This window comes from Solanum tuberosum, unplaced genomic scaffold (assembly GCF_000226075.1).
Source record: "Solanum tuberosum cultivar DM 1-3 516 R44 unplaced genomic scaffold, SolTub_3.0 scf00305, whole genome shotgun sequence".
Taxonomy (NCBI): domain Eukaryota; kingdom Viridiplantae; phylum Streptophyta; class Magnoliopsida; order Solanales; family Solanaceae; genus Solanum; species Solanum tuberosum.
In genome coordinates this window covers 242,215-252,735 of record NW_006239229.1, presented here as the reverse complement: position 1 = coordinate 252,735, position 10,521 = coordinate 242,215, and the positions used below count along the sequence as shown (strand labels likewise).

General features: G+C 36.1%; 1 protein-coding gene across 1 annotated transcript; it reads right to left on the bottom strand.

The window, feature by feature from the left end:
* Window positions 1-1,523: 1,523 nt before the first annotated feature.
* LOC107063100 (zinc finger BED domain-containing protein RICESLEEPER 1-like) lies at window positions 1,524-3,422 on the bottom strand. Its single transcript, XM_015314547.1, has 4 exons — window positions 2,633-3,422; window positions 2,227-2,584; window positions 1,613-2,009; window positions 1,524-1,556 (listed from the first exon to the last, which is right to left on the bottom strand). Exons 1-4 carry the CDS (start codon window positions 3,420-3,422, stop codon window positions 1,524-1,526), a joined length of 1,578 nt encoding a protein of 525 aa, XP_015170033.1.
* Between the last annotated feature and the right edge of the window lie 7,099 nt (window positions 3,423-10,521).

Here is a 10,521-nt window from a genome sequence, read left to right as displayed (position 1 = left end):
CCCATGCTACATTTTTTGTTACCAAATCAAGAAAACCTATATTCACATTTTTGAAAACTACCCTAGGCCATTCTACCCAATTGTTTCTTTTCATGCAATCGTTGATAAACAAGTATTGAAGTAAATAGAGTAAGGAACAAGAACATTACCGTGGGATGGACGATTAGAGCAAAGCAATTGAGAGAGTTTTGGGAATTTTGAATGAGAGTAGGAGGGAATGGGGAAACCATTCCTCTTTTCCCCTTCTAAAATATTTCCGATTCCACGTCACGGCGGGAGGATTCCTGCCACAGCAGCCCTGCTTCAGTGTGACTCCTACCCCTCTGGCGGGGTCAGGCCAAGTAAATGGGTGCTTCTTGTTCTTCCCTCCGTGTGTTGCTTCATTCCCTAGCCGGTTCCTGGACAAAGATCCTTTCGTGCCTAGACCTTGTGAAACCGCTATCTTTCGTCGTTCCATGACGGGCCAATCCGTTAGTTTCAAAGTCTTCCAAATGATCTGTGCGTACTCCTCCGCTTGTTGTTCGGGGACGAACGAGGGGTAAATTGGTATCTATTGTAACTAGGGGTATACATAGGTTGGATTGGTTTTTTATAAAAAAAAAACCAAACCAATTATGTCGGTTTATTAAGTTTATAAACCAAATCAAACCAATAAAAAATGGTTTTTTCGGTTTCGATTTTATTCGGTTCTTTCGGTTTTATCAATTTTTTAAAGAGTGTTTAGGTTTTACAATAGGAAAATACAATATTCATCTATCCATCTTCATTTTGTACAACCTGGAGGTGTTTTTAGTACAAAATTAAGTCTATTTAACATTGAAAATTAAAAACACAACACTTCACATTATGTTTGTAAAATATCCTCTTAAAAACCCAACAAAAGAACTGCAAAGCTACTCCAATAATCTTCAACTACCATGATCCAGCTGCATATTTTCTTCATCCAAACTAATATATACTAAAAAGGTCACCTAGACATACATTCTGAAAGAAAGAAAATTATCAGTACGTGAACGAGTAACTAGACTTGTAAAATTAACTCTGTTAGATAATAAAGAACTGTAAAACGCTATTTCAATAATAGGAAAGGAAATACCTATATAACAAAAGATTTGCAAAAGATATTTCAATAAACTAATCGATACTCAAAGGAGCACCTGGACATTCTGAAAGGAAAGAATTATTAGCACATAAATAAGTAATTAGATATTGAATCATTTGTCAACTCAACTTTGTTAGATAGCAACTAGCATAAAGTTGTTTTCAAAGTAGAAAATTAATATTAAAGATGGAGAATTAAGAATTAAATTAGTAAATTACCTTTTTCAACTTCTTCAATTTTCTGAACTTCCTCCAAATAATCTTGAAACTTCCATTCTTTAGAAGGTGACCGTATCCATTGTTGAGTGCAAATAAGAGCTTCTATTGTCTTTGGTGATAAAGAACTCCGATATGAATCAAGAATACGACCACCTGTACTGAAGGCTGATTCAGATGCAACAGTGGACACGAGAATAAAAAGATCATCCCTTGCCATTTTTGAAATAGTTGGATATCTATTCGATGAAGCTTTCCACCAAGTCAAGATATTAAAATCTTTTGGCTTCTCTACATTATCCATCAAATATTGATCAAGCTCAGATTTTTTCGCAATGTTTTCCTCATCTTCTAAATGTTTCTCCCATTGAGAATGCAATATATCATCAACTTCACCCATCATGTTAGTGTCACCTCCAATGTTATTTGTAAAAGTTTCAGTCGAAGAATAATTATAGTGATTATACAAACGTTTCAAGACACCTTCCACATTATCTGCCTTTAATTTTCCCAATAAGAAGCCATATGTTTTGCTAAGAATAAAATTGACATATCGCATCTTATACCTAGGATCCAACACAATAGCAATGAACAACAACATGGTCAAATTCTCAGGTTTCTTAATTTTCTCCCAATATTTATCAAACTTAACCTTCATCCTTCCAGCCATGTCAATCAAAATTAGATCTTCACTACAAGAATACTTCAATATAGAACTTCGAACATTAAAAAATTCATGGAAGAATATATTAGAAGTAACATATAAGCTCCCTGAAATTTTAAAGTAGACTGATAGAAAATTTTAAGAAACTTTATAAAACCTTTCACAAGCTGCCAATCATTTGTAGTTGGATGTCCTTTCAATTCACTTGAAGACAATACGTTCGATAGTTATGATCATCCACGTACATTCTTGCAAAGGCCTTTTCAAAATTTACAGCAGTTTCTATCATCGTATATGTAGAATTCCACCTAGTTTCAACATCAAGACTTAAGAGACCATGAGTGTCTAGCTTAGTCTTCTTAATATATGACTTGAAAGAGGCAAACCTAGAAGCAGAAGATTTGACATATTTCACTGCATTCCTTATGCGAGAAATTGGCTCAATTTGTTCATCTAAACCTTCTTTTACAATTATGTTCAAAATATGAACATTACATCTAACATGTAAAAACTCATTTCTCAATATGACCCCTTTCCAATCATCAATACGTGCCTTCAAATGCTTAATGGCAGCATCATTGGCAGATGCATTATCCAGAGTCACTGTAAACAAGTTTTAAATTTCACAATCCAACAAACATGCTTCAATACCTTTAGCTATAGTCTCACCCTTGTGATCCGGAGTTTGGAAAAAATTAAGAATCTTTTTCTGTAAGTTCCATTCATCATCAATCCAATGAGCAGTCACGACCATATAAGTCAAATTTTGAAGTGATGTCCATGTATCACTAGTAATACATATATGTTGATTCTTGACAAGTTTTTTAAGCTTCTCTTTCTCTTCTTGATAGATCTTCAAACAATGTCTAGCCACAATTACCTGTGAAGGTAATTCAAAATTAGGCAAAGCTTTGGCCATCAATTTTTTAAAACCTTCCCCTTCAACAACTTTAAAAGGTTGTTCATCAATAATGAAAAATTCAGCGATGGCTCTCTTGATATCCTCCATATTGTACACAACCTTTTCTATAGAACTTGTTCCATTTTCTTGTCTCCCTACTTTGATTGGTACAACTTTCAACGTTGTTTGCTTTCTATCTACAAATCTAAAGGGAGATTTGAGACATTTGTCATTTAAATGTGACCACAATACAGAGGTTCCATTTGTTTTTGTCTCAGCAGTAAAGTGTTTTACACAATAGTTACATTTTGCTCTTCGTTTACCTCCTTTAGCAATAAATTTAGCAAAGTGATCCCAAATCTGTGACGTTTTTCTCCCAGTATTACCATTTGTAGGAATGAAATCTATTGGGGTTGTTCTTTTTTGCTTTTTAGGAGGAGTGCGGAGATGATGAGTGCTTTTGCCTTTCTTTTGAGGTATTGATACAACCAGAGGACTGTCAATAATCATTTCTATATCAGTTCCAGCCGTATTCTCCATCTAAGGAAGCGAAACACAAAAAATTAAGACTTGTAGCAACAACCAACAACGATTCAAAATAAGTTACTCATTTGCAAGAAAAAGTAAGTGACGAACTTCATTGATAAACTTACATTTGCAAGAAAAAGAAAAAGAAAAATGTACCTGACTATCTATAGATGAACGGATGAATGGGAAGAATGAGCAGCTCTCTGGAAAGTGGAAAGATTGCAAAGTGGAAAGTGAGAAATGAGAATATGACTAGTTTCTAGGGTTTTAACTTTTAGGTTTATATTGGCCTTGGATCATTTCACCAATTGATGGATCATTTCACCAATTACAAGTTATAAGCCCAAATCTGAATATATATCTAATTTGTACATATTGAAAATTAATAAAACTAATTTTAAAATATTCACAAAATAGATTATATAAATATTTTTATGTATAAAAAGTTAAAATTATATAAGTATTATGTCGATTTGGGTTGGATTCGGTTTGACTTTTTTTTTATTAATACCAAATCGAACCAAGAAGAGTCGGTTTTTTTTTTTCAACGCCAAACCAATCAAACCAAACCATAAGTCAATTTATTTTCTCGGTTTGACTTGGTTCATTGGTTCGGTTTGACTTTATGGTTCGGTTTGTACACCCCTAATTGTAACGACCCAAATCATTGTTAATTAAGAAAGGAAACACATCGTGTAACTCAGGCACACCATCCTGCCAGAGCAGGGACGATGCTGCTACGGTGGCGGTGCCCCAGCGGGATGGGAAGCGCTAGAGCGGGATGGTCGGGGATAGAACTTAATGACGTGAAGTCTTATTTTCTCCTTTTTACCTAAGTGCTAAAAAAAGGCGAGAATCACCCCAAAAACTCTCAAAAGGTTACTCTAGGCTTGAGAAGGAAGGAGAAATAGATTTCTAGCACAAGGTTGACGATAACTCGCTGATTCCCGGCTGAAATCCACCATCTCATTGTCCGAAAGCCAGGATTGGTGCTACAAACCCTCTGCAGCAGCTTGGCACCTAGGTAGGCTAGGTTTACTCAATTGAATAGTCGTAAATTCGTGCTCACTGTGTAATATAATGTTAATTGATAGTAGAATCCATTTTTAGGCCTTCGTGAATAGAAAAAAAGATGATTGTACCTGTACCCTAGTTACTAAGGATGATGTGTACCATGGGGCAAAGCCTTGTCTTGTGAACTAGGGTTAGGTGATGGTTTGATTTCCTGTTTGTGTGATGTATGCTGTTTAATTGCTTCATTGTATGCATGCATATATGTGAATAGGGAAATGTGAACCGAATCTAATGGATTCATTTTGAGTGTGATTGTGATTGTGGTTGTGCTGACTTGATCGGGTGTCACGTTCCGATATATATATATTGGATCAGGTGTCAAGTTCCGACACATATATTGGACCGGGCGTCACATTTCAACACATGTATATAGGATCGGGTGTCACGTTATGACACACTAATAGTTTGGGCGTGGGTTCTATGCGAGAACCATTTGTGATTACTACTTTCATATCTACTTGCTTTGGATATTTGAGAATTGTATGTGCCCTTAAAATATAATTGAATTATGCCTCTTATATATGTGTGTTAACTGTGTTGTAATTAAATGGCTTATATCTACTCATTGGAATTGCTTGCGAATGAGCGCGGGCCCACCGGTATGTGGTCTGGCAACTGGAGACCGAGGGGATTTTATTAGAGGGGATGCTTGCGTTCTTAAATAATGATAAGTAGGGTAGTGTTCATGATCTAAATAGTAGTTAGATCCTACCTTGGGAAGGGGATTTGTATTTGAAATAGTTAGCGAGCCTGGACAGGGTATACTGTGTAGTCATAGGTATAAGAGTGGCACAGAAGAAGCGAGGGTATATCGTGAGTGGTTGGCCGAGTTGGTAGTGGTTGTATTCGGGAACTCCTTTGCGAGTTAGAACTGTTTAGCTATGATCAAAGGCGGAGTGATGCAGGATGCTAGACTAGGGGGGGGTTAGAGTCAAGTGTTCTAGTACGCTTAAGGTATACGATAACAATAAAGGCAGGAGGATAAAGGTTAAGGGGCATACTTTCATGTTGCATATTTCCTGCTGGTTGATTTCTTTATATTTTGCAGTGGGCATCGTGTTGACCGATAAAGCCTACCAATATGGGTGGTTTGTACTGATACTACTCTTGCTATGCCTTTGGACATAGTCTGATTGCAGGGTCAGTGATGTTTCACAGGTGAAGACGAAGACAATCTCCAACAGCTTCTACTCTTCCTTTCCTGTGGTGGGAGTTGTGTCGTAGTTACTGCTTTTTATACATTGTAATCTTAGAAGTTCTTATACCTGTTTAGACTAGATCCTTGGGGGTGTTATTTATTTTGTAAATTTTAACCTCAGTTGTTAAAATTCTTTATCATATAGAAATCTCTTGAAATTCCTTTTATTCCAGTTTTCTTAATCCTCCGCATGTTTTTAACCATTTTGGGAACTAAGGTTCCTCCTACTTAGGTGTTAGAGAGGGTGCCCGCACGGCACGGTGGGTTGGGTTTTGTGACATTTATGATATAGAATGATGTATATTAACTATTTAATTGGTTTAAATTTTGTGCATAATTGGTATGCATATTGCTATAAATTATGATATAAAATGGTATAAACATGATATTTTTTTTGTATAAATTGAATTATTATGGTGTATATTATGATTACAATTTGGTGTACACTTCAAACTGATATACACTATCATTTGCACCACAAGATTACTAAACAATACCAATTAACAAACGAACGAAAAAAATACCAACTCATTGTAGTAAGATACTTAATTGCACAATGTTCTCGTGTTGGTTTGACACTTTAATCATAATATATATTTACAAATACATAATATAGGGTAAAACTTACCCGCACCGAGTGTATACACCAAGCATTGCATGCCATGTGTTTAAATTTATAGTTCATTTTACTTAATCATGATTAATTAACATGTGTTTTGCTTCATTAAATCACATAATAATGAAAATTGCATTAGTTTGGTGTATACACCCGGTGCGGGTAAGGTTTTTCCCCATAATATATTATTTCAACCATCAAAACACCATGCAATAATCATCTGTCAACCAAAAAATTTCATGCTTAATCAAAATAAATTATAAAATTCTTTTATATTTGTTGTTAAATTTTTATTTGATCATATGAATAATACTGTCATATACAAATCAAATAACATTACTACTGAATTAATTTTTAATCAAATAACACTACAAATAACACTATAAATAAGTAAATAACATAAAAAATCAACAAAGAAACTTTAAAAATTCAAAATCAACTTTAAGCATGATTTTTTAAAAACCTAACTATATTTTCGTCAATAACTGAAACTATAAATTTATTTAAAAATTGATCTCTAAAAGAAGCGACGCTAATTGAAAAAAACTGAGACATATCTATTACATTCCATATTTCGTCGTGATGAATTAAAATTGACATGTTATTGCTTACATCTATTGAAATGTAAAAGATGAGAAATTATCTAGAAAATCCATTGAAATTTATTTTGTATCACTAAAATCACTCAACTTAAGGTTTTTATCTTAAAAAATCACTCAACTACATTTATCATGACAAATTGAATCATATAAATATGAACCCCACAAATAAATATAATAAAAAAAATCCATTATAATTCTTTTTTTTTTCTAAATTTAACATTATATAAATTCGGCATAAAAAAAATTATTTTGTATGTTATATATAGAAACTCAGCTCAACGTATATAAAATTTTATAATTTATTCATGAAATATTAGCTCTAATAATCGCTTCCGTGTTCTTCTTAAAAAGGATCACTGTAGAGCAAATTCTGTGGGTTATCTTTCTTTCTTGATAAAACTCTTACGGGGAAGCGCTCCCACCAGTGCACCAGAACCCATGTTGGTGCGGGTTGATGATACCAACTTTTTTGTTGGTTTTCTTATTTTAAATTATGAAATTGCATCCTCTGTATTCGGGCTTAGGAATGGACAATATTGATCAAAATACAGACATATTTTGATGAAAGAACAAACATTGATGATTTACCAACATCTACACGCATATTAAACACTAATATTTAACATATTTGTAACATCTCGCTAAGTGAAAGAGCTAGAATTAGAAAGAGTCATTTTTTGGAAAGAATGAAAAATCTGGAAAATTGGTCAACTTCAAACGACCATGACTCCTAGCTCAGGATGATTTAGGTGTGCTACCAGATACCGTAGAAAAGATCTTTGAATTATCTTTCCAACTCCGCCGAGTTTTCTCAATTACAAGTTCGTATGAGGGAGATATGTCCATTGGAAGTTGGGCTGTCTAGATAAGGAAAGTCAAAACCGGATTTTAAAGGGGTATTTTGGTCTTTTCCATGCCCAATTAATTTATTTCGTTTTTAGAAGTTTAATTGGGGTCTAAACAGAATTAGATCAGTTTACGCCCTACCAAATCACACTAGGGTTTTTGGAGAAAGAACTTAAGCGGAGAAAGGAGAAGGAAAAGTTCAAAGATTCGTCAAGTTCTTGCGATTTTGTGTTTGGATTTTGCCAAGGATTCAATCCTACGAGGTATGTGAGACTTTCAGAGCATTGGGTTCGTTCACCCACGCGCCAAACATGTTTATTTCAGCAAGAATTCGTCCTAGAAAGGGTTGAAAGTTTGATATTCTTGATATGTGTTCTTGAATTTACTTTCGTTCTTGAATTGGGCTGAAATGAGGAGTTCTTGAGGTTATTGCGTTGAATTATAGAGTTGTTTTGATTTAGGTTCTTGTGTACATCTACTGGGTATCTGAATCTAAAGAGAATTTGGGAAAAAGAACCGAATTTAACTGAATTGGGGCTGAAAACAAAGAAGGAAAAAGTTAGGCGAATCTGGGTACCAGGTCCGCGATTGGAAAATTCTTTACCGCATCGCGGAGCGTTCACGAACCGTTCTGCCTCAAAATTTATTTTGCGACCAAATAATTACATGCATCTCCGCATCGCAGACTTGCTTCCAGATAGTGATTTCTTGATAATTTCTCATGTATAACTATTTAAAGACACTCCTAAACATCATGAGATCCTTCCTATCACAAATCACAATCCTTGAATCCATAAATTCAAATTCAAGGAAAGTTAAGAGCCAAGTTTAGAGAGTTCTTAGAGTCGTTTCAAAAGTCTTTTACAAATGTTTTAACTTTGTTTGAAGACTTGAGTTTTGAGTTGAGTAAAAAGTAAAGACCAAAGTTCGTTTCTTCAAAAGAGTATACCGGGACTATGTATTCCCAAAAGAGTAAATGTTTTCACATTTAAACAAGGGAGGAAACACCGATTTCCAAAAGAGCCTTTGAGCTAGTGTTTGAGTAATTATCTCAAACCACCGAAAGATTTTTGTTTTTAAACATATGAGCTAAGTATATTTTTGGGATTAGTATTGAGCACCGATATGGGACGCGTTCACAATAATGCAAGTCTCCATAAACCATGTAGCCATCGTGGGTAAAAAAGGTCATACTTTTGAGATGATTCCTTAGTGATTTTTAGCATAGATTAGTGGATCCACTTAGTTGAGGTGTTCTATATCACGACAAGGTATATGACAGTTCTGGCAGCGAGGGCGAGACGTTGTATCATCACTTTAACTCATAGTGATGATTGTCGGTTAAAGAAACTCCCACTGTATTATATTACTTATATGTAAATTGAGTTGTTATTGTATTTCTTTAGCACATTGAGTTGTCACCTACTGTTTTAAATGCTTTGTATAAACTGCACCTTTATTGTTGTTTTATTTTGCATTTGAGTTGTGTATCCATGAGTTGATGTAAAGCTAAGGTAAGTGTTCTTTTCAGATTCCTTTCAAGCTTATGTCATGTTTAGTTTTACCCTCGCATTGTACATTCAATGTACTGATGCCATTTTGCCTGCATCATTTTATGATGCAGATACAGGTAACCAGGATCAGCATCCAGCGCCTCGTTGATCTAGTTGAGCATTCAGAGTCAGTTGGTGAGCCTCCTTGCTTTCGGAGGACCCCTTTTTACTGCTTTATAGTTAGTTCATTAGGATGTTGTGGGTCTTGTCTCGACATCCATCTCAGTTGTTAGAGGCTTCATAGAGAGTTAGTTAGTTCATTTGTCGTTATCTTATTATTGGCTTATGTTTGAGATTTGAGTTGCCATATTGGCTAGTTGAATGTTCTTTTAAGACATTCTACGTTATTTCATGAGTTTATTTTTTCAGACTATTATCTTGTTATTTAAGTCTTCCGCCATGAGTTAAACCAGGCCAAGGGTTCGCTTGGGTCCATCAATGGTTCTCGAGTGCCAGTCCCGCCCAGGGTGTAGGCTCGGGCATGACAATATCAAAAATATATAAATGTTGAGTCGAATTTATATAGCATATAAAATAATTTATTGGTCATGTCAAATTTATTTAATGGTAAACTAAGAAGAAGAAGAATTATAAGGAAAATTTCTAATCAAGTTTATTTGTTGGGTCCATATTTACATGAAATATAAAATAATTTATTTTAATGATAAATGTAGTTGAGTAATTCCTTAAATGTACTAGATAATTGCCTCTAGGTCACTTCGATGCTGCTTGCCTTGCCTCGAGGCTGCCCCCCACTGCTCCGAGGCCGTTTGCCTTGCCTCGAGGCAGCCCCCCGCTCCGAGGCCGCTCCCTTCCCCTCCCCTACCCTGAGGTCGGTTGCCTCAAGGCCGCCCCCCCTCTCCTACCCCGAGGTCGCTTGCCTCAAGGTGCCCCCCTCCCCTCGCCTACCCCGAGGTCACTTGCCTCAAGGAGGCCGCTTACCCCGAGGTCGCTTGCCTCGAGGATGCCGCTCTCCATCAACCCCGAGGCAACCCCTCACCTCCCTCCCCCGCTTTGAGGCCACTTGACACCCCCGCTCTAAGACCACTTTCTTTGCCTTGAGGCAACCCTCCCCACTCCGAGGCCACTTTCCTTGTTTCTAAGCGCCCCCGCTCATCCCCGAGGCTGCTTTTCTTGCTTCTAGGCGCCCCCTCTCAGCCCCGAGGATACTTGCCTCAAGGAAGCCTCCCCTCCGCCCATAGGCCGCTTGCCTCAAGGCATC